The sequence below is a fragment of the Gopherus evgoodei genome, chromosome 6, assembly GCF_007399415.2.
Source record: "Gopherus evgoodei ecotype Sinaloan lineage chromosome 6, rGopEvg1_v1.p, whole genome shotgun sequence".
Taxonomy (NCBI): domain Eukaryota; kingdom Metazoa; phylum Chordata; order Testudines; family Testudinidae; genus Gopherus; species Gopherus evgoodei.
This window is the reverse complement of record NC_044327.1, coordinates 38,738,829-38,764,258: the sequence shown is the minus strand read 5'-3', so window position 1 is coordinate 38,764,258 and position 25,430 is coordinate 38,738,829. Positions and strand designations below refer to the sequence as shown.

The window sequence follows — 25,430 nt, the reverse complement described above, 5'->3', positions numbered from 1 at the left end:
TTTGATGATTTCCCTAATAATTCTTTCAATTGGGGGTTTGCCTCAGGGTGGATAAAAAATAGTGCTTAAAAACAAATCTGATTTATTTACATAAAAATAAACCCATTTAAAATTAAATGTGAAATTATGAAAACCTATGTTCCTGCCCTACACTTACTGTAATCTATTACAATCATTTAAATTGAAGATAAATATTAAGCAGGACTTATTTGCTGCTAAAGTTTTAAAAAAAGTCAAACTGAACTGGTGGAAGTCACTGGCTAATCATCTGGAGAAATTGTTGAAGAGCTAAACCAGTTTTTGACAGCAATAGCCTCTTTTGCAAGTGCAGAGAAAATATTTTATTCATTTTATATTATTCAGCTAGTTTAGCTCAATGACTAGATCATTCAAAATTGAGAAACTAGTGAGAGTAGAAGAAGCAGAAAAGCTTATTTTCCTTTTCCAAGCTATGAATAAAAACTGAGTGTGAAAGGAAGAGATTTGTTAGTTCTAAAATCTTAAAGGACATGTTGACCAGAAATCAGTTGAATTCACTAACTGCAAATATTTGCTTTGTTTAATAAATTATTTTTAATACAAAATACATTTTGATAAACTTGTCTCTTATGTATCTAGCACATTAGGATAGTTTTATTTAACTAATAATAAAAATAAAATGCAGTTTTTGAGCATTTTAATTGAACTGAAATTTCCATCCAAATAGAACTTGACACAAATCACAAGTAAAAACTTAATCAGCTAGTAAATAAGAAATTATGATTCACTGTTTTCTAACACAATGAAAATGTAAAAATTCACAATCTGAATAAATATATCTTAAGCTATATAATTGCTTATATAAATGTGTATAGATATAGCGTATTCTCCTGGTTAGCAAAAAGAAGCACCAATGTAAGGATAAAAGTTGTATTTAGTTGTGATTCAACATGTTTTAATGGTTTCCAATCAATGAGAATCAGACTTTCTTCAGGAAAATAATTAAAGTACCAATGTCAAACATGATTAAAATCAGTTATTTAAATAAAAGTTTCCTTTTTTGGTGGCTTAAGTCATATTAAAATTGGTGATTTAAATCACTTTGATTTCAATCCATCCGACTTGACTTGCTTACATTATCACAAACTGATCTTCACAGCTTTTTCTGGAAGGAATATTAATATGTGAGAAGATCTTTGAACATACATGTCACAATGTTCTTTCACATATCCCTTCCCCCTCACCCTCTTTCACCTTGGTCAAACCATATTTCTTCACTGACAGTTCCTGAGCAACTCAGCCTTGAGCAACTGCCTTGCCCAACAGCATTGCCTAATGGAATTGACTAACAATGTTGCTAACCTCATTCTTCTTAATGGCTCCTAGTCTCTGAGATTTTTCTGAGACAAATATGAGGCATTAGAGCTGATTGACTTCTTAGCCCTGTGATATTAAAACTCATTCAAGTTACAGGATCTTCCTAAATTCTCTTATAATGAGAAAGATACACAAATGTAGCTAAAATATCAATCAAAAGCCTAGTATCCACAAATAATCCTACAGGCCATTACCTTCTACTTACTTCACAGCTACACATTATTCCTCCCTGCCCTTTGGCAGGGAGATGCACATAGTACTTGGCTCCAGGGAATCAAATTAAAGTTATACATATTTCTGCTGTAAACAGCAGAACCACCATAGCAGTGATGGGAAATATACAGCTCCAAACAACTTTCCTTGGAAATTAAATGTAGTAGTGTAATGTTATTTGGGGAATGAAAAAACTGACTCCATTAACATTATAACAATGTTTCACATTTATATAGTACTTTACATATTCAAAGCACTCTGAAGGACTTGAGAGCTTAATCCTCACAACCACCCTGTGAGAGAGATGAGCAAATATTATTAATCCCAAACTTCTCATGCCTGTCTTATTTAGGTTCAGCTGCCTGAGAGTTCAAGCATGAAATAATGCATTAATACCCTGAGTGCCACTTATCTGCAAGCTTTGAAATATTTAGTGATATAGATACTTCTAAGCAAATTGTGTGCTAACAGATGAGTGGTACGTATCATTTTAAAAATGTTTTATTTATAGAGATGGGGAGCATGTGGGTATTGGGGTGTTACAGTGTATTCACAATCTGATCTGTCTATTAGGATGGAGCAGATTGTTCCCCTCTGTGTCAGCTCACAGAGCTGGTCTGACAAACCATGAGAGAGTGGCATCATGCTTCTTCCTCCTCTTCCCTGTTCAGGATCCTGCTTCCTGGAGTGGAGCAGGTGTTAACAGACCTGCTATTGTTATAGGCTGTGGTGCAGCCATAGAAGGGAAGGGACTCTCTGAGTCTGATTCTTTTACTTATATATTATCTTTTCCGTCAGCAACATTTGCATAAACATACACTCTCAAATTTTCAAAAGTGACTATTGATTTTGAGTGACACAGGACATATTGATGCTGCCCCACAGTTCAGTCTACGGGGTGGAAATAGCAGTGCACACCAAAATGGTGCACTGTAAGTCTCCTGTGTGGGCGCTGAGGGCACGAACTAAAACATTCCTAGTTTGTATTAATGTAATCGTGCACTTTGGGAAGCACTCCTAATCACAGCCCCAGAGTCCAGACTGTAGGGCAGTGTAGAATAGTCCTCAATTGTTGGGTGCCCAAATTGAGCCACCTTAAGTCCAGATCTTCAGAAAGTGCTGAGCACATGCCATCTGACAAATAAGGCCCCTTTAAGGCCTCAAGATGGTCATCCAAAATCTGAAGCCCCCCCAAATTACTAGTTGCTTTTGAAAATTTGGACAAGAATCTTTTGTTTTTAAGTGTTCATATGTTGCAGAGCAAAATTTATTTAAAGAAATTATATGTGTGAGCAGAACAAGAGCAAAGCTATGCAAACAACTGATTTTTCAGTTCACTGGCCAAACCAAAAGCATTTGTTTCAGGGCTACCTGAAATGATTTTTTTTTCTAACTTTTCAGCAAACCAAAAAGGTCCAAAATATTTGTTTCAGGTTCAAAGAAATGTTTTTTTCAACCTGAAACAATGTTTTGTTTTGCTTTTGTCTTTTTTATCCTTTAAAAATTTTTAAAATGAAATTGAAGTTTATTTCAAACCAGAAAGTTGCTTATAATAAAAAACTGAAATATTTCATTTCCAAAATGTCAAAATGAATTTTTTCCAGAATATGTTTTGACAAAAACAAAATTCATGATGATGTTTTGATCAGCTGAAATCTATATTTTTCAGCAAAAAATGGTCTGAAAACGTTTGACCACCTCTAGACAAGATTCTTGTTTAAACCAAATATTTTCCCTACATTTTGAAGTTAATGTTCTCCATTTTTGAGTGATACATGAGCCACATGTTATATGCTTTATGTGGAATGTTATGATGACAAGTCATAGCTTGCTAAAGGGAAACCCAGTAAAAATAACGTTTACTAAAATCAATAGAAACGTTTTTCTGCTCCTACTTCATATTCTCCTCCTGATGTCAGACCCCTCTGACAACAAAATTACTTGCCTTGCAAATGATTATGATGTTACAAACAAATTAATAACTTCAGGTGAGATGTACACAGCAGCAACATAAGAACTAGTGAATAAAGCTCTAGCTTTCATGCAAATATCCCTAATAATAAAATGCATGGGAGGGATCAAGCATGAAATGTATAATATATACACGGAATTGTTTGTAAACAGAATGGGCTTCTGAAGATTTTGATGGGACATCAAGTGACACCTTGTGTAGCCTTCCCAAATTCTGCACTTAAGAGCTAAGTTTTTTGTTTTATTGATTATTATTATTATGTATTAGTCTCCTCCTGCCAAGCAGAAGTGCATCAGCTCCACTGCATCTTGCTTCTCCACAGACACAGAAATAGGGGACAGGATTTGAACCACACTGAAAAATAAATGGGCTTTATTCTCCTCTTGCTTACACATGGTGTAAATCAGGAGTAACTACACTGCTGTCATCATTGAGGTCAGAATCAGGCCCAACTTTGTTTTTCTTTTATTATTCCTACTTACTTTTTAATTGTTTCCTGTGTTCCTTCTTTTACCTTCCATATTCTTATTTGTTCAGTTCTTTAGTCTAATAGATGGATTTATAATTTCACTCACAAACTTATTAGTTTGTTTAAACATTTCTGTTTTCATAGACCCAGTTAGGGTGTGTCTACATGGAGACTTACTGCATGGCAAGGCGGGGTGTAAGTAATGCTACAGCACTCTAACTTTCCACACGCTAACTTGCTGTCGAATCCTGCAACAATGCACTAAAAATACTGTAGTGCACTCTGATGTATTGCTGCAGAGGTCAAAGTGCACTATGAAACGTTTAGTGTAAAACAGCAGGGAACACACAGTGCCTAGCAGGCTAGTGCATGGCGGATTCACATCTTGAAGTTCCCATGTAGACAAGCCCTTACTCTAAATGAACAGGCCAAATTAATTCCTAATGTAAGTCTGCTTAAGTCAGTGGAGCTAGAAACCGAGGATGCCTGTGTCCCATTGCGTTTAACTAATTTTTGTTAGTTTTGAAAGCCTATTCTGAGTTGGGTAAAACCTTGTTATAAGTTGCGTTAAAACCCCAGTGTGGTTCATGGCGGTGAACTCACCCTTCAATTAATATAACTGTAAACATAAGCCTCGCCAAAGACAAAAGGTGTAAACCCACCCTCTTTTTGGATGAGTATTGTTTTGGGCATGAGTGTGTGTGGGAGAGAACACATATGGACTGAGGTCACAGACAAGAACAGGGAGAGGCAGAGGAAAAATGGGGAAAAAGCCAAGCAGGAGCCTGTAAACACAATCTGACCCTGGAAAAGACTAGAGAGATTTTGGGTCTGGTGTTGGCTAAAAAGACTTGAGGCAGTAAACTAAGACACTGCTCCTTTTGTTCTTCATTCGTTTGTGTTCAGGAACACAGGACTTTGTAAATTCTCTGTAAATAAACAAAACTGCATCAGAGAAATACCTCAATTAATACTTCCAACTGGAGCATCCCCTGGGCCCCAAATTTTGGCTAGTTGCTAGGTTCAAAGGAGGCATTACCTACATTTTTTTGGTAGTGCCAATTAAAAAAAAAGTCCATTAAAAGATTGTTTTCTTGTGAATGACGTTGTTTTACAAATTTCTAAAGCAAACAATTAATGTTAGCTGGGGTTTTATCACTGTAACATTCAGAATATTTACCCTACATTTCCTAACCTCTCTTTTTGCAGATGTTAACAATTTGCAATTGTTAAACCACACTTTAAATATAACAGGCTTGTCTCATGGTGTGACATTGGAGTGTAGATTTCAGCACGGACTGAAGAAGGAAGATGCACAATATATACTGTTACCTTTAATAAAGTCATAAAATGTTTGCAAATCAAGTAGTGGCTTTATAATGGAAAATGTGAAGTAGTCATGAGATCTGGCTCTGTTTTTGTGATCTTCTCACTAGCTTGAGCTTTCTGAAAACAACACACAACCTCTCCTCTTCCAAAAGTAAAACTGTGAGCCACCAGGACAGTTACAAAAGATTAAACACAAACATTCTTAATCTAGCAAGATTATTAGGTTTGTTGGTTCTTTCACATCTTCATCAGCAGAAACAGTTTTCAGTGCATATTTTTTTTTTGCTACACTGACAACTTATCTCTTTCTGAACATTCCTTAAACAGCTATGAAATCTGGATCATCTTAGCTTTACTGAACTTCGTTTGTAGCTGTATAGCTTAAGAAGCGAAGAGTAGGTAGTAAGTCAATTTTCAAGCTCTGCACTCAGTTTCCACGTGCAAGCAATCAAATATGTTAAATAACATTTGCTTTGCACACCCCATGTGCTCCCAGGAAGCTGTGTACTGTAATTCTACTGAGCAAACATTTTACCACCTTTCACCAGAGAATACCCGAAAGCAAATTTACCTTCATCCATGGTAAACAATCTGCAGATCAGAGACTGGCTCCACACAGGTAAAAATTAAATCTGCTATATGTCAGACTCCTGCATTAGGCACATAGTGATCTAAAAAAATACAGGAGCCTTTCCAGGGAACAGGATACTGTTTTCAGTGGAAAGTAAGAAGTGCTTTTGATGGGGATCAGGTTTCTTGTTCTGCCAGTGATCACACCATTAAGGAAATTAGTGCTGATGGTTTGTCTTACCTACATTTATTTGTATAGCTATTTACACTGAAAGTTATAAATGTCTGCTTTTTCAGGGAGGTTAGTTTAACGATCAAATACAGCTCACACCTGCTGTGCCACAGACCAGGCTAAAAGTTAAGAATACACAAGCAAACATTATATACTTCAAAGCATGTAAATCCATATAAAGGCCTAGAGTGGGGTGATTTACACACGGATTTTTATATGGGGCAGCATACAGCGCCATTGCCCCAAGGGATCAATTACAGAGACTGAGCCTTTTCCCCCAATTTTATTGACATACAAAAGGGGTGCACACCATTCAGATGGTGTAGATTATGCTCCTCTCCCATGTTCTGTCCCTAGTCTGGAAGTTTGTGGGAGGGGTGTGTGGAGCCATATCCTGCCCTCTTCCTGCATCCTTTCAGGCAATTTTCTCACTGAGGAAAGGAGGAGCGAGCAGTCCTTGCTTATAGGAATTGCTGTTGTGATTGGCCCTTGTGTGGGCCATGGAAGAGGTTTTTTTTTTTTTTTTTTTTTTTTTTTTTTTTGTGGTCATAACAATGTTCACTGCTTTTAGAAAAAGGGAACACTAATTTACTGTGTGTGACCTCCATAGCAAGAGACATGGTTATGAAATTTCACCAACTTTAAAAAATGTTTCCAAAGATTTTAGGCATAACAAAGGATTTTATATCTTAAGAGCTACTGATTTTACTGGAGGGCTCACTTAAAACTAGTTCATCAAATAGTCAGTAGTAAAGAAAGCTGGACAAACGAGTTTCCCTATCTGGCAGGAAAGGGATGTTGTCCCTTTAAGGAGTCTCTTCACCAGGGGGGTGAAGGGAGAAAGGGATGGACAGAAAGGACAGGAAGGCTTTGGAGGCAAGTTTTTTCTACTACACTAATTCAAATTAAAATGTGTATTTTAGATAAGGGTGGGGTACCTATTGAGTTTCTGGGAACTGGGCAGGTGGAAGCCCTCCCATTGCTAACAGATCCCGCCCCCAGCCTAAGGGGAGGATCTACAGGACCTCAGAACCCCACTGATTTTGGGGGACAACTAATAAAAGAACAGGGACAGGAGTGCGGTCAGAGGGTCATAAGAAGGGAGCCTGACGGGGACACCGAGCAGAGAACCCTAGACAGCGCCCACTGCTCCTCGAAGGCATCAAGGGATCCAGTGGATGCCGCCCAGAGGAACTTGGCCCAGATACGTGAATGGACTAAGGACCGGAAACAAGCCCCACAGTCACAGGAGTCTCCATTGGCCAACCTCCTCTCCCTGGTTGTGTAGATGGCCATTTTAGCCAGGGCGAGGAGGAGGTTGACCAGGAGGTCCCGCGACTTTGTGGGGTCACGGATAGGGAGTGCATAGAGAAGGAGGTGAGGGGAAAAGTGCAGCCTGAAACATAACAGGATATTGGTGAGGAGCTGGTATAGGGGCTGCAACCTGGTGCACACTAAGTAAACGTGCGCCAGGGTCTCCCTCACGCCACAGAAGGGGCAGGTGTCTGGGACAGGAGTAAACCGCGCCAAATACACACCCGTGCTCACGGCCCCATGGAGGAGCCGCCAACTGATATCCCCGGCGGGCCTCGGGACCAGGGTAGAATAGAGGCTGGCCCACCGGGGCGCCTCACCCTCTAGGGGTGGCAGGAGGTCCTGCCACTTTGTGTTGGGGCGGGACACGAGGGTGAGGAAGTGAAGGGTGTGGAGCACAAGCGTGTAGACATGCTTTCTTGGCGCGGTTTGGAAGCAGACCGGCTGCAGATCGTGCAGTCAGCTTGCGGAGAAGGGGCGGGGCGGCCGGTCGGGTCATGGGGCAGGGACCCGATGAAAAGGTACGGAGGGCTTGGGGTGGAGGATGGATGGGGCATGCTCTCATGGAGGACCCAGTCAAGGTTGGCCCGAGCAGGAGCCATCTAACATGACCTCCAACCTCATGTACCTGAGAATGGCATATCACAATCCGGCCCTAAGAAAAGTAACAACTGAGTTGAGAATTATTTCTTTTATGTTCTTTTCTTTCTCGCTTGTATATGTAGCTCTTACCCTGCCCAGGCACCAGTATACAACACAGAGCTCTAAAGTGTGTGAAAACAGTGCAAAATAAAGGACACTCCCTAAATTCTTAGAGAAGAGGAAATTTAAACTTTGAGATATTGATGAACTGTTTTGGATGCAATCAATGCAAACTGCAACCTTCACTTAAAATCAAACTCAAATCTTTCTGAGGTTTAGAAATATTCAGTTTGCAAACATCTTCTGCAGGTCTGAGCTGTCTAATTTCCGTTGAAAGAATGTGAAATATGATATTCTTGCTACAGTTCCACACTTGACGAAACCAGGAAGCACTGAATATTTCATGAGACAGCTTGTTTTCAGGTGATTTCAGGTCCAAATTTCAGATACAATAACATTCAGATAAATGTACAAGCTTGCACATGTTTATCTGAAATGACTTTTGAGTTTCTGATATTTTTGTAATGTGTGAAATCGGTATTACATTTAGAGCAAATATCTTCCCTGTGTTGCAAAAGTGCGCTGTGGGGAAAGCATGTACAGAGGCCTCTTGCCCTTCCCCGCAACCCCATGCACTTGACAAAGATCAGGGCAGAACACAGACTTAGCATACTCACAAGCATCATGGTCCCAGCTAATGCACCTGACACTGTGCTACTATGGGGGGCATATTCAGTCATCTTGGGAAAAGACCAGGCCCAGACCCTCTTTCTGTCTTTATTCATACTTTTGTCCAATAACAAGCACTGGGGCAAGCATGCATAAATTAATCCCTTCTGGAACAGCGGTAAGGAGAACTGTAAAATGTGCTGCCCCCAGCCTTTCATGAACCATCCTAAGGCAGGGCAGGCAGAATGGCTCAAGCATCCCTAGATAGCTGCTATTGTTCTGCTGCCCCACCTTTGTGACTCAGAGGAACAAAAGCAGAAGTTTGACTTTATAACATAATCTGAAAGAGGGTGTTTTTTTTATTGTTGAAACTGATTCATAGAAGAAACTTTTGATTGGAGTCTACTTACAAGTTAATACATGATACAACTCACAAGATCATTCCATTAGCACGATGGCCTATTTCAAGTAATATCTCGTAACATCTGAGTTGGGTGTGAATTGAAGAAGATATTACAATGTAGTACAATATTGGATCTGTTTGAATTTTTTCAAATGAAAACTTTTTTTCACACCAAAAAACCAATTCTCTAAACAAATCTCCAAACCAATTTTTTCACACATTTCACTTTTTGAAAATATCTGTGTTTTATTTTTACAAAAGAAAGTTTTCAGATATTGATTTTCTTTTCTCCTTCCCTCTCCCCCATTTTAAGAGATAACATGGAAGGAAGAGGGTAGGGAGTAAAGAAGGAGGGGGAAAAAAGCAGAATCAGTGAAAATTGAGTATTTGAGTAAGTCAGGTCCTTTTGAAAACTACAAAACAAATATTTCTAAAATTGTCTAATTTTTTTCATTTCCCCCTCCCCCGAATTCTATGTAACACAAGCTATTAGAGGCTTCAATCAAATATATTTTGTAAACATTTAAGGCTCCATAGCAAGTCACTACTAATAGGTTTTCTGGAATAATGGGCTATGCAGCTCCAACTTTCACATTCACTCCTTTTATCTCACTTCGATAACTCTTATTGTGGTAGTGACAAACAGCCCCAGTCAGGGACCAGGTCCCCATTGTGCTAGCCACTCTCAAAACAAAATAAAAAGAGTGTGCACGATAGACCTTACAAACAACTCCGTTTGTATTCTGTCCTTCCTCTCTTTCTCTTCTTTGTGCTGGCCCTTACATATGGAACAGTCTCCATCTTTTTGTTTGCCAAAAACCAAAAATCTTTCCTGAAAACACTCCCTGTTTCATAAAGTTTTTCATTAATAATCACTTAGGTATGTTTTAAAAAATTAAAAATCAACACCAATTTGAGATTGGACATTATACTGTTTGATATATTTTGTGTCCAAACTGCTCTATTGGTGTCAATTAGAAGAACAAAAACTTCTTGGGTCAAGGACCTTGTTTTACTTTTGGTACAATGTTAATCACAATGATGATGTTAAAATATTAATAACAGTTCTGATAATATTTTTGAGCCCCTGAATAAATAATCCCTGGAGGGTTGATTAAGTCTAGAGTTCAGTCTGATCTTAAAGACCACATTTGAACCTCTCTCCTTTGAGGAAATTAAGATCTTATTCCTGATTTGGATCTGAACTGCATGCCTTAGGCAATCTCTATTATGGGAGAAATTCCAATGCCAAATCCTGATGTGCCTGTACCATTGAGAAAATTAGATTTGGAGTTAAATCCAGATCCAAAAGTTCCATCTCTAGTTAAATAACCTGGTCATTTTCTCTTTTCTAAATGAAATCAGCGCAACTCCTTTAATTTTTTTCTCATGAAAGACTCATATTTTTGAACCCTGGTATCACCTTTCGTGTCTTTCTTCAAAGCAAAAATATCCTTCAAGTATTCCAGTCTGAAGTAAGGATTATAAAATTATAAAACAGGAGATATTTCTGTTATCTTGTTTGGCCTAACAACAAGCAAATTCTGTTCAATACATGAATCAAGATACGTGGCAAAAGTATTCTTGATCCAAATTCTTTATTGAAGGTCAGAAGAGATCTGACATCTTAAATTTCAAATGAGGAACAGACACTTAACCTAACATGGAGGCAGGCTGAAAATGCTGTATTTCTATTTGTGGAATCTCTGTCTGTCTGTCTCAATTTTTATATGTCAGTCATTTTGGTGGCGTTATTGAGGGAAGTCTCCATCAAAGAAACAGGTTGTATGTTTTGTTGTGAGGTTTGAGGTTACGTTGACCTCTTCAAGAAGTAAGTCCCACCATTGTGGGCTAGTTCTTGAGAAAGCTTTGTTTCCTGTACACAAGATTTTCACTCTTGATTTTGACATTTCTGTTGCCCCAGTGGAATGTAGCTGTCACAAGAGGTCTCTTGTTTCCCAAAAGAGCCGAGTCCAGATTAGTGCCCAGTAGCAATTATTATTCTTAGTTTTCTCTTGAAGTTTTATAAACTTGGTGTGTCTACCTATCTAGACCCCATTTTTCAGCTGTTTCTAGAATACCTTCAGAGCAGACAATTACAAAGAAAAATGGGTTGAAAATGTCTGCTATAAAAAATATCCCACCTCTTCTGTTGTTTAAAGCCAAGTTCTGCCGTCAATATTTTTTTTTGTCACTGTTAGTTCTACCACTTCATATAATATTTGCTAGGGTTTCCAGCAAATCATCACTCTGATTGGCAGAGTAGGCATATAATATAGCAGCATGTATAGACCTGCACATTTTGTAAATCCAGTGCCTAATTGTTTCAGTATCCAATTCTGACACCCTTATACATACTGAATGTATACATGCTTACTCGTCAAGTAGTCCCATTGATTTCAAGTTCAAGGGAGAAGAACTGGGCCATATAGTGTCTGCACACCTGATCTAGAACCTCCTTCTTCTCTGGGTTGCAGTCCAGGGACCCTGTAACTGGCTGCCAAAATCTACTCCCTCAGACTCCTTGTTGCTTCCCTGGACCACTTCCTGCCTATTCTATCCCCCAGAGAGTGACTGCAGATTCTCTCCCTGCAGCACTATTTCTTTGTCTTTGTTTACTGGTGCAGCAGCCTCCTCATATGTCTGCCACTCTTCATTTTTATCCAAGAAACAGCCCCATAGCATGAGCCCGTGTCTGCTGGCATAGGCCAGCCGCAGGTTTTTCTTTGCTGTGTAGACATACCCCAAGAGTTGTTTTTGAGGCTGATCCAAAAGTTTGGCATCCATAGTCTAAATCTGGTCTTTTCAATGCTCTATACATCATCAATACCTTCTTATCTGCACCCCATTTCCAGATACACTTTTATGTAAGTTCATCCTAACTTTACAGTTTTGTATGCTATCGATGTGATCTTTCCAAGTTCAGTTTCTCACAGAAATTTCTCCAACTTTCTTTTTTTGGTCTTTTTGACAATTCTTTGTGCCACCACCTTATATCTTTTATAATTATTTCTGTCTTTACTATTCATTGTGTGTTTTGCATGTTGTATGTCTTATTTCTTTCCTTGTGTAGTAGAAAGAGAGAGCCGGAGACATGAGACCTGGTATAAGGGGCTGGCCTAAGGCCCGAAATTCAGGCCCTTCTGATATAATGCAAAGTTAGCAAGAGTTAGGCTCTGAGCAAAAGGCAGGCCCTGTTACAAAACATGCCTGCATGCAGGTTCACTGTCCGGAATATGAACTTGGCAAGAACATGGCTGGTGTTGTATGAACACAAACATTCCTAAGAAGTGCTAGGCACTGGACATTTGCATAAGCACATTCCAGAAGGATTGTGCTGAACACCCCAGTAAGTTATGGTTATAAATACACTCCCTGAAGGTGGTACCAGGACCCACAGAGCCCTTTTAAAGGTAAGGTCAGGATGACAGGGTGATGGACAGAGATGTTTTGATCCAACCAACAGGCACAAGGTAAAGTGTGCTGAGAAACCATATCAGAGGGGCCATCATAACTTGTTTGTATCAGTGTATAGAAGAAAGATCACAGAGGGCGTATCTTTGTCTGGCTGAAGGGAGAGCGGAAAGTTCTTGCTGAGCTGGTCCATTGTAATGAGGGCACACATGTTAGTGTATCTTAACCATTGAGCTCGGGCACTAGGATTGTGCTTCATTAACAATAAATCTAGCCAAGTGCCTTTGCTACTGAACCGAGTCTTCTTGGGCAGTTTGATCAAGGGCTGCTGCACCTGCAAATCTGGCACAGCACACAGAGAGAACACACAGGCAGCCAACAACAACTGACAACACCTTCATTGCTTATTTGCAATCCTCATTCCACCTGGGACCGGGATTTCTAAACCGGGGGCAGTGTGATGTTTTGTAGATGGTCAGATCCGTTGCTGCTGTAATTCCTTTTATGATGTTGTTCTAGAATTCTCCTAGGTGGTCACTTGTGCAGTTACTATATAAACATTCAGCACATTTAAAGTTGAAAAGGCCCCAATCAGCTTTTTGAAAATGCCAGCCAGGAACTCTTTTTGTGTTTTTGACATTTCTTTGGTCTTGGTACTCAATAAGCATAAGCTTCCCATTCTGTCTTCTTTATGAATTTCCCAGCTGCACTTATTAGCTATATTATTTGTTGCAATTCCCAAATCAAAAAGAACCCTTTGTGCTAGAAATTTCCTGGCTTTATAATCAGCCCCTTCTTAGCTGGGCTTCATTACAGTGCTGCCAGATATGTTAACTGGCCTATCAGGCCCACATTAACCTTTCGGGGATGTGTGGTGTACACATCCCATCACAATCCCACTGATTTAAACTGGGCCAGAATTTCACCTCTAGTCTCTAAGAAGATGATTGTCAATCATGTCATAGCCCATATTGTTATGGTAATGGGTGATTTTAGATAATCATTATTAATAATTGTTTATTCCTTTTAATACATGAAATTTCACTAGCATTTTGTGTGATCCTCGATGGCCAAATTGTGCTTTACCACGAGACTTAGAGAACACCTTCATAGTCTTAGAAATCTAAGGTCCAGTATATATTGAATGCAACCAAGTGAATCATGAGGATTAGTGTTAATTAATGTTGTAGTGCAGTGGTTCCTTGCCCTTTTAAATAATACAGTAGTGCTGGAATATAGACAGATGAGTAAGGGGCAGTTATTCCTCTCACAAACCTCGGATAACACCTCTTCTCCATTTCAGAATAACAAAGATAGAAAGACAAGGCATTTTTCCTCATCTCTCTGGAACTCTCACTGTTTCCCCCGTACAATCTAGTTCCACAGAAATGATTATGCATGCCAGGCAGGAGTATAGTTCCACAGAAGTTTGGTTAGAGTGAAAGAATAGTCTGCAGAAAGTAACCTATAGTTAGGATGACCCCTCCCCCCCAATAAAGGTTAAGGACTAAATTCTAACTTGGACTATATGCCTATCAGAGTGAGAATCTCACTCAAGTCCCTGTGAGGGCTACCTGGACCTTAGATCCCTTGGTCTGGGAATAAAATACTAAGAGGCTGCTGTGAACCTGCTTACTTTCTGCCCACCCCTACCTTGGAATAGGTAGGCAGGAAATGAGTAGAGAGTGGGAAAGGCTGGGTAGAAAATGAATGGAACCAAGCCCCCGTTTTCCTCAACGTGCTGGCCAGCAGAGATTTAGCTAGCACAGGGATGCTATAATTTGCTGCTGATATAGGTGTCATAACCTAGTCCCAGATTTGGACCTTAGCGTCCAAAATATGGGGGTTAACATGAAAACCTCCAAGCTTAGTTACCAGCTTGGACCTGGTACTGCTGCCACCACCCAAAAAATTAGAGTGTTTTGGGGCACTCTGGTCCCCCCAAAACCCTTCCCTGGGAACCCCAAGACCCAAACCCTTGAGTCTCACAACAAAGGGAAATAAATCTTTTCCCTTCCCCCCTCCAGGTGCTCCTGGAGAGATACACAGAAGCAACCTCCGTGAATCTAAGCAGAGGGAGTCCACCCTCTGTAATTCCAGTCCTGGAAACAAAAGCACTTTCCTCTTCACCCAGAGGGAATGCAAAATCAGGCTAGTAAATCTAACACACACAGACCTCCCCCTGACTTCTTCCTCCCACCAATTCCCTGGTGAGCTGCAGACCCAATTCCCTGAAGTTCCCCACTAAAGAAAAACTCCAACAGGTCTTAAAAGAAAGCTTTATAGAAAAAGAAAGAAAAATACATACAAATGGTCTCTCTGTATTAAGGTGACAAATACAGGGTCAATTGCTTAAAAGAATATTGAATAAACAGCCTTAAGACCATAACCTGGTCTCCTACCTTGAAGGAACTTTCTCTGGCATGTCTGTCATACCAGGCCTATTGCTCTTCCTGAGCATTCTTTAGGTTTTCTTTAGCAAGGGCTAAGGAGTGTCGGAGGGTGCTTTGTAGGTTGCTAACAAAGTCCAGAATGTTAGTTCCTGGAGAAGGCGTAAACCCCTCCCATTGCTGCTTCACCAACTGTAATGGCCCCTTAACCTCGTGACCATACACAAGTTCAAATGGTGAAAACCCTAAACTGGGATGTGGTACAGCCCTGTAGGCAAACAGCAACTGCTGCAACACTAGGTCCCAATTATTGGAGTATTCGTTGACGAAATTACGTATCATGGCCCCCAAAGTTCCATTAAATCTTTCCACCAGGCCATTGGTTTGATGGTGGTACGGGGTGGCAACCAAGTGATTCACCCCATGAGTTTTCACAGTTTTTCCATGGTCCTTGCCAGGAAATTAGATTCTGAATCTGTAAGGATGTTGGAGGGCCAACCTACCCTGGCAAAAATGTTTGTTAGGGCCAGGCACATAGTGTTAGCCTTGGTGTTGCCTAAAGCTACAGCTTCCGGCCATCGGGTAGCAAAGTCCACGAAAGTCAGTACGTACTGCTTTCCTCTGGGTGTCTTTTTTGGGAAAGGACCCAGAATATTCACAGCTACTCGCTGAAATGGGACCTCAATTATGGGGAGTGGCTGGAGAGGGGCCTTGACCTGGTCTTGGGGCTTGCCCACTCTTTGGCATACCTCACAAGACCGGACATAGTTGGCAACGTCCTTGCCCATCCCCTCCCAGTGGAAAGACTTCCCCAACCGGTCCTTGGTTCTGTTCACCCCAGCATGGCCACTGGGATGATCATGGGCTAAGCTTAAGAGCTTTCCCCGGTACTTAGTTGGAACCACCAACTGTTTTTGCGGCTGCCATTCTTCCCGGTGTCCACCAGAAAGAATCTCCTTGTATAAAAGTCCTTGGTCTATAACAAACCGGGATCGATTAGAAGAGCTGAGAGGTGGTGGGGTGCTCCGTGCCGCCGCCCAAGCTTTCTGAAGGCTGTCATCTGCTTCCTGCTCAGTCTGGAACTGTTCCCTTGAGGCTGGGGTCACCAGTTCTTCCTCAGACTGTGGACTTGGGCTTGGTCCCTCTGGAAGCGATGTAGGTGATGGGGTGGTTTCCATTGCTGGTGAACCGCTCTCCGCTGGTGCACCTGAGGGTATTTCAGGCTCTGGCTGAGCCTTTTGGGTATAGCTGTCTGTTGCTTTTGCCAGTTTTGGCTCGTTGGCGCCCTCTGGCGTTGAGTTTGAAGATGTTGTTGCACTTGCTGGTGCTGGTTGCTGTTCCAGTTCCGGGCCTGGGACTGGAAGTGCTGTGGCTGTTTCAGTGGTAGGCATGGAATCCGGGTCCACTACCTCTGTCTGGGTCTCTGGTAACACAGATGGGGTGCCTGTGGACGGCTCAGGAACAGGAATGGGTCTGGAAGCTTGCCTGGTTTGGCTACGTGTAACCATTCCCACTCTCTTGGCCTGCTTCACCTGATTGGCCAAGTCTTCCCCCAGTAGCATGGGGATAGGATAATTGTCATAGACTGCAAAAGTCCACATTCTTGACCAGCCTTTGTACTGGACAGGCAGTTGAGCTGTAGGCAAGTCTACAGCTTGTGACATGAAGGGGTAAATTGTCACTTTGGCCTTTGGGTTGATGAATTTGGGGTCTACAAAGGATTGGTGAATAGCTGACACTTGTGCCCCCGTGTCTCTCCATGCAGTAACCTTCTTTTCGCCCACTCTCAAATTTTCTTTTTGCTCCAAGGGTATTTGAGAGGCATCTGGGCCTGGGGATCTTTTGGGTGATGGTGGTGTAATGAATTGCACTCGGATGGCGTTCTTTGGACAGTTGGCCTTGATATGTCCCAGTTCATTACACTTAAAGCATCTTCCATCTGATGGGTCACTGGGCCGAGGTGAGTTACTATAGACTGGTGAGGTGGAAGAATAGTGTGTCTGTGGCTTTACTTGGGTTGTAAGTGGGGTTTTTGGCTGCCCTCGGTTGTAGGGTTTATGGTCTGTGTGTCCCCTGGGGTATTCGTTTCCCTTGACCGTAGCTTTCTTGCTTTCTGCCACTTCCATCCATCTGGCTCCAATCTCCCCCACCTTAGTGAGATTTTTGGGTTTTCCATCTTGTGTGTACTGGGTTATGTTCTCAGGAACACCATCCAAGAACTGCTCCATTTGTATGAGGAGGTGCAGTTCTTCCAAGGTTTAAACATTGTGTCCTGATATCCAGGCCTCATAATTTTTCCCAACGTAGTAGGCGTGTTTGGGGAATGACACATCTGGTTTCCACTTTTGGGTTCTGAAACGCCGACGGGCATGATCCGGGTTATCCCCATTCTGTATTTGGCCTTGGTTTGAAAAAGTTTATAGTCGTTCATGTTCCCCTTAGGCATTTCAGCTGCCACCTCTGCTAAAGGTCCACTGAGCTGTGGCCTCAATTCTACCATGTACTGGTCTTCAGGGATGCTGTACCCAAGACAGGCTCTTTCAAAATTTTTCAAGAAGGCCTCGGTGTCATCACTTGCCTTGTAGGTGGGAAATTTCCTGTGATGTGGAACCATAATTGGTGAAGGGTTGTTAGGATTGGCTGGAGCCTGTTGCTTAGCCTTTTCTAATTCCATGGCCTGTTGGTGGGCTTTCCTCTGGAGTTCCATCTCTTTTTGTTGTTTTTCCAGGTCTCGGAGGTGGGCCACCTCTTCTTCTTCTAGTTTTCTGTGGTGGGCTGCATTTTTGGCTTCTTGTTCTGTTTTATGGGCTGCCTGTTTGATCTGTTCTTCTCTTTCTTTCATCTCCATTTTTTTTTGTTTTATTTCTAGTTTCTGTTTGTTTTTTTCCATCTCTCGCCTGTGCTCGGCGTCTTTGATTTGTTCCTTGGCCTCCATTTTTGTCTTGTTAGGCATGGTTCCTGTTTTCTTGTGTTGGGGTGCCCTCCGGTGTTTATCTTCTGAGCTGCAGGCTCTGTTGCCTCCTGGGGTCTGCCTAGCAACAGTGTCTTTTTCCCTTTCTTCCTAGCTAATTGTTTTCAATGTAAAGTAAACCAGAAAAACCACTTTATTTGCATGTATATAGTGCTGGTAATGACTCTTAATGGGAGTGCTATTGTCACAAAAGACCTGTTTGTCACAGCTTAATGGTTATTTGCTTAATATGCAAGCCACAACTGCCAGAGAGAGCAGAAAAAAAAATTCTCTCTGGTTCCCTTTAAAACCAAACTGTTTCTCTCTGCTAAAAAGCCCCTAGCAGAGAAAAGAAAAATATAATATTCCTACTGGCTTCTGGATTCTATCTTTCCCATCCCACCGCTACCACCATGTCATAACCTAGTCCCAGATTTGGACCTTAGCGTCCAAAATATGGGGGTTAGCATGAAAACCTCCAAGCTTAGTTACCAGTTTGGACCTGGTACTGCTGCCACCACCCAAAAAATTAGAGTGTTTTGGGGCACTCTGGTCCCCCCAAAACCCTTCCCTGGGGACCCCAAGACCCAAACCCTTGAGTCTCACAAAAAAGGGAAATAAATCTTTTCTCTTCCCCCCTCCAGGTGCTCCTGGAGAGATACACAGAAGCAACCTCCGTGAATCTAAGCAGAGGGAGTCCACCCTCTGTAATTCCAGTCCTGGAAACAAAAGCACTTTCCTCTTCACCCAGAGGGAATGCAAAATCAGGCTAGTAAATCTAACACACACAGACCTCCCCCTGACTTCTTCCTCCCACCAATTCCCTGGTGAGCTGCAGACCCAATTCCCTGAAGTTCCCCACTAAAGAAAAACTCCAACAGGTCTTAAAAGAAAGCTTTATAGAAAAAGAAAGAAAAATACATACAAATGGTCTCTCTGTATTAAGGTGACAAATACAGGGTCAATTGCTTAAAAGAATATTGAATAAACAGCCTTATTCAAAAAGAATACAATTCAAAGCACTCCAGCAACTATAGACATGTAAATACCAAAAAAACATATAAATCCTATCTGATCTTTTTGTACTTACAACTGGAAACAGAAGATTAGAAAGCAGGAAATAGAAAAATCCTTCCCATAGCTGAGAAAGAGTCAGGCAGAAGACAAAGAACTCAGACACACAATTCCCTCCACCCAGAGTTGAAAAAAATCCTGTTTCCTGATTGGTCCTCTGGTCAGGTGGTTCAGATTACTTCTTTCCAGGTGAAAGAGACATTAACCCTTAGCTATCTGTTTATGACAATAGGCCAACAGCAACGGATCTGGCCCGTGTAGTTTGCGCACCCCTTGTCTAAAAGCACAAACTGGCAGTAGATGTGATGGAGACCTGATGTGCTATCTAGTCCTCTGTTTTCTTGTCTACAGTTACACCTGGTATCAGACAAATGTACTACTTCTAGCTACGAAGCTACCACATTACAGGGGCTATCTATTGCTGATGTGTGGAAAGTCAGTTAAATCCTGTAACATGGGACTAATGTTCTTATTTAAGGTTTCAGTTTATGGCTAAAACTTCTGTTTTCCAGCCTCTCTACTAGGAATGCTTTCATTGTATATTAATTATCATGGCATGTAGAGTCATTTTCAAAAGCTGAAAATCTATGTGTATCATCTCTGTTCCCAGACCACTTTATTCTGTATTATTGAAATAAGCCAGGAATAAAACTGAATAGGCCCAGAGACTCTCTGTTTATTGCTGCCATTTGGTGATTAATGGAAACAATGGAGAAATATTTACTATAAGGCTGTAAGAATAGGAACTAATAGATGGGGAATATTTGATGAGGCATAAACAGGCATTTTACCAAGGCCACAATTTTTCTTTTGCTCTGTCAATAATGTCATGAGTTTTTCACTTTTCCACCCAGCATTTATTCCTCTTTTTTACTATAATGCCCCATCACCTTGTGTTCCTTTTTGCAGAAAGCACTGAAATCAACACAATGGCATTTTGCTGGGCTTTTCTCTCAGTAGCTGTTTGCAATTACTTCTTTTTTTGTGGGTGGAGCTGTCTGACTCATCGTCTTCCTGAAATTGGAGCGGTGAGTCACCATCCCAGAGCTGTACTGTACAGTCAGCACGGCCATGAAAAAATGCAATAATTTGTCTTACAGATTACTTGTTGGTTGGTTAACTGTATCATCACTCTTTTCTAGAATGAAGGTGTTATAACATGTGCAAAGACTCCTTTTATAGGATTGTTTATAAATGGCAATCTACAGAATGAGGCATTATTGTCATGGTACAAGTTAGTGAGAGAGAGAGAGAAACACAAATGTTCTCCCTCTCTTGTAATTTTTATCCTCATCTAATACACACACTATTCTCACAGATAATATTGGCATACAACCAAATACACAGCATTCAAAATTACACTCATTTGTGTCTAAGCTGGTGCTAAGTGATTATGACACTGAGGATTCAGTTTTGCTGCCCCCACCTTGAGAAATGGGACACCTGGAACGGAACCAGAGCTATATGGCATGAGTGGAATTTCCCCAAACCCTTCTGCCTACATAGTGCAGATGGAAGCAGAATGATTCACAAAAGCTCTAGGGCATTCAGCAGCAGACTTTATTTCTGCTTCAGAAATGTTGTGTTCCCTGTAGTGCCTGCTGCTGCTGGAAGTAGGTATGTATACTGGGAAGAAACTCACTGAAAGCTCCACCCATGGGTGCTGCCACGAAGGACTAGCAGAATTTACTTCTAAGGGTGCGCCTTTTTTGTATTCCGATACCAAAGAGTAGCCACTGGTACAATGTTTGAGATCTCTTGGGGAGGGACCATACTGCAGCTAGCCTAAGAGGACTCCAGTCATGATTGAGACTGCGGGGTCCCACTGTAATATAAATACTAAGGACTAAATTGTTGTATGAATGAACTTGCATTGCTGCTGCAGGAGCATTGGGGTGCAGGAGTGTAATCTGTGACATCTTCATTTCTTGCCTTCTTTTGGGCAAGTTGCTCCTCAATGGGAGGACCTTGGTAGCAGCCTCTGCACTTCCCTGAGCACTGGACTGTGATTCTGTCTGGCTCTTACACAGGCCCCATAAACTGAGAAGTGGCTTTTTACCCCCCCCCCACTTCCAAATGCACAGCCAAAAAAAGGCCATTTACAGTTTTGTCCTTAGTTATAATGATACAGGGTACGTCTACACTACAGGATTATTCCGATTTTAGATAAACCAGTTTTATAAAACAGATTGTATAAAGTTGAGTGCACGCGGCCACACTAAGCACATTAATTCGTTGGTGTGGGTCCATGGTCTGAGGCTAGCGTCGATTTCCAGAGCATTGCACTGTGGGTAGCTATTCTGTAGCTGTCCCATAGTTCCTGCAGTCTCCCCCGCCCCTTAGAATTCTGGGTTGAGATCCCAGTGGCTGATGGGGCAAAAATCATTGTCGCGGGTGGTTTGGGTAAATGTCGTCAGTCATTCCTTCCTCCGGGAAAGCAACGGCAGACAATCATTTCGCACCCTTTTTCCATGGATTGCCCTGGCAGACGCCATAGCACAGCAACCATGGAACCTGTTCAGCTTTTTTTTTTTACAGTCACTGTATGTGTACTGGATGCTGCGGAAAGAGGCGATACTCCAGCGCTACACAACAGCATTCATTTGCTTTTGCATAATAGCAGAGACGGTTACCAGTTGTTCTGTACCGTTTGCTGCCAGTGTAATTTGGCAATGAGATAACAGTTATCTGTTCTTCTGTACTGTCTGCTGCTATCATAGGTGCTCCTGGCTGAGACCGGCCGGGGGCGCAAAGGCAAAACTGGGAATGACTCCCCGAGTCAATCTCTCCTTTATGGTTTCTAAAAATAGAGTCAGTCCTGCCTAGAATATGGGGCAGGTGTACTAGAGAAGCAGTGCATCAGAGAGCACAGCTGCTCCGTGTCAGATCCCTCAGAAATGATGAGCTACATGCCATTCATGGGGGGTGCCCCTGCAACAACCCTACCTGTTGCTTCACTCCTCTCCCAACCTTCCTGGGCTACTGTGGCAGTGTCCTCCCCATTTATGTCATGAAGTTATAAAGAATGCAGGAATAAGAAACAGTGACTTGTTAGTGAGATAAAATGAGGGGGAGGCAGCCTCCCCGTGCTATGACAGTCCAGGCAGGACATTAAGTGGTGCGGGGGAGAGGAGCCAAGCATGCTGCTGCTATGATAGTCCAGGCAGGACAGAATCTTTTCTTTACACAGGAAAGGGAGGGGGCTGATGGAGCTCAGTCCCCAGTGGCTATGATGAAGATGGTTACCAGCCATTCTGTACAATCTACTGGGAATGACTGAGAATCATTCCTATTTTCACCCAGGCGCCCCCGGCCAGCCTCACCTGAAGCCAGCCAGGAGCACTCACGGGTTGATAAGAAGGACGGTTACCAGTCCTACTGCACCGTCTGCCACTGGGGAGGGGAGAGGAGCGGAGACTGCTCTTCACTTCTGCAGCATCGCATCTACCAGCAGCATTCAGTAGACACAGGGTGACATTGAAAGAAGTCAAGAAATGATTTCTTTCCCTTTTCTTTCACGTGGGGGGGGAGGGAGTAAATTGACGAGCTATTCCCTGAACCACGCCAGACAATGTGTTTGACCCTACAGGCACTGGGAGCTCAGCCAAGAATGCAAATACTTTTCGGAGACTGCTGGGGACTGTGGGATAGCTGGGGTCCTCAGTACCCCCTCCCTCCCTCCATGAGCGTCCATTTGAGTCTCTGGCTTCCCATTACGCTTGTCACGCAGCACTGTGTAGCCTGTAGATTTTTTTTTTCAAACGCTTTGGCATTTCGTCTTCTGTAACAGAGCTTTGATAGAACAGATTTGTTTCCCCATACAGCGATCAGATTCAGTATCTCCCGTATGGTCCATGCTGGAGCTCTTTTTGGATTTGGGACTGCTTTGCCACCCGTGCTGATCAGAGCTCCATGCTGGGCAAACAGGAAATGAAAATCAAAAATTCGCAGGGCTTTTCCTGTTTACCTGGCCATTGCATCTGAGCTGAGATTGCTGTCCAGAGCGGTCACAGTGGTGCACTGTGGGATACCGCCCGGAGGCCAATACCGTCGATTTGCGGCCACACTAACCCTAATCCGATATGGTAATACCGATTTTAGGGCTACTCCTCTCGTCGGGGAGGAGTACAGAAACCAATTTAAAGGGCCCTTTATATCGATATAAAGGGCCTCGTAGTGTGGACGGGTACAACGTTAAATCGGTTTAACGCTGCTAAAATCGGTTTCAACGCGTAGTGTAGACCAAGCCCCATATAGCTCAGGATGTTGCAAGCCTCTGAGATATAGAGGCAAGAATTTCGAGATGGAAATGTTTTTGCCTCCACCAATATAATGCACTAAGTAGAGAGGGTCTCAAATGTTGCAGTGTTAACTTCAGAGAGACCCATGGAGAGCTCAGCAACGACTGTTGTTGCTGAAACCAGAATGTTGGGATTCCATTACATTTTTAAACCTGGAATTGCACATTGTGTGTGTGATTTCTCTATGGGTGGTCACATTTTCTTTCTTTTTTTTTAGACTGAACATGTCTCTTTCAGTAGCTCTGAAATCTTGCTCTCCTGGCTTTTCAGTGGCATGATGAAATAGAGGGGAAAAGGAAGCGGAAAAACTGACTAAACCAGTCAGTGATTATTGGGTTAGAAAAGATGTTTGCTACAAAATAGGGTTGCTGCTTTGAATTTTGAGACATTTAAAAATACAAAGGGTAGAACGTTATCACTTCTCATTCTGTCTAGAACTTGGGAAAGTAGAAACGGGACTGTCATTCACTTGCAGGAGAATGCTCTAGATGACATTTTCAATGACTGAATTTTTGATTCCTTCACCCTACATCACAGTATAAACTCTTGTTTTAGCATATATATCCCTGTTGATTTATTCACTAAGCCTACCCAGATCTTTCTTCCCGCCTCTAGCACCAAAGCAAATCATGCTTCAATGAATCTCATTCAGAAGAAAACTGCACTTCACTCTAACCAACAATCTATATTTTTATATCTCATATACACGAGGCATTATGGATGTGGCCTGGTTTATGAGAATACAACCTAATTTTACTAACTGTTCACGTTTATGGTTTAAAGCCTCCAATCCAGATGGAAGGCAGAAACTTATTCTTTTATTCTTAAAAAAAGAAATAAATAACGGGGGTAATCTGAACATTCCATATTAGCTTTTCTAGCTTCTGTTTTAAATTTAATTACAGTACATCTCATTTAGTTCACGCCTCAGCTATTGAACCTGTTTGCCTCATTTCAGATATGAGCAAGAACTATCAATATGCAAACTGTAGATCTGATTGCATTTCACACTTTTCCATACATTTCTTTAAGGAACATTTCAAACCGAGTCCCACTGTATTTATTTTTGCATTGCATAAATTTTTCCATTGGCTTATGTCTCTTTCTCTCTGATTGACTTACTACGAGGTAATATTTTGCTAGTGCCTTATAAAAACATTGAATCATTGTGGGTTCTCTTGGAACAAAATCCCTACCCTTCCATCCTTCATGCACTTTCTTACTAAAGATGGACCCCAAAACAGAACACACCCAAATATGAAAACATTCAAACTCTTGCAAATCTGTGAGAGGGGTTTGAGGTCAAAATCCAAACTTGTATATGGATTTCAACTGCATTATTATTAAATATTTGTATTGTAGTAGGGTATAGTAGCCCCGGTCATGGGCTAAGACTTGTGTTAGGTGCTGTGCAAATAGGAAAAAAAAAAAGCTGGTTCCTGCATCCAAAGAGCTTATAAATAAATATAAACAAGAAACAGGTGGATACAGACAGACAGGGGATCATAAGAACATGATGAGACACTACAAGTCAGCATGATAGGCAGTAGGCACAGCACACCAATTGCCTATCCATTGTAGCTGGTCCCTCTGTCTGTGTGCAGAACCAAATCCCTCATGCTTTGAAGTCCAGAATTAAATCTGAATGTTGCAGCTCCGGCCCATTTGTATGTTTAAAAATACCACTTACAGCACATCCATTAAATCTGTTTGTTATCACATCTTGGTTCTCTAAAACGACCACATGCAATATTGTCACTTTTGCACTTAATAAGATGTGAGATTGAAAAAAAAGCACTATGGATGCTGGCCCATTTCTGCTCTAAGATCAACCCCAGTAAAGGCAAAGTCAATGGCCACTAGTTCGCATTGAAGATATCTGCTATTTTTATCCCTTTCTCAGACTCCTTGCTAGTTGCACTCCTCAGACTAAAGTGCTGCTGCTTTCTGTTTTGATTTTTTAGCTGTACAATCAGATGTGTCAAAATGCGAAAGGATTAAGATTTTATTCAGCATTGAACTTTATTTTTCTCTCACACTGGTTTGAAATCTATTGATTTAAATGAACCGATCCCAGTTTACACCAGCAGAGGATCTGACCCCAGAAGTGTAAAAAAAAAAAATTACAGTAC

The 25,430-nt window shown here is 41.7% G+C and overlaps 1 protein-coding gene across 1 annotated transcript in view; it reads right to left on the bottom strand.

Annotated features, from left to right (window-relative positions):
• Positions 1-5,958, bottom strand: part of LOC115653557 — a 57,770-nt gene extending 51,812 nt beyond the window's left edge. The window contains exon 1 of the mRNA XM_030566977.1: positions 5,911-5,958. Within this exon, the coding sequence (XP_030422837.1) occupies positions 5,911-5,920 (10 nt within the window). The 5' untranslated portion in view covers positions 5,921-5,958. The remainder of the gene's footprint in view (positions 1-5,910) is intronic.
• Positions 5,959-25,430: the final 19,472 nt, after the last annotated feature.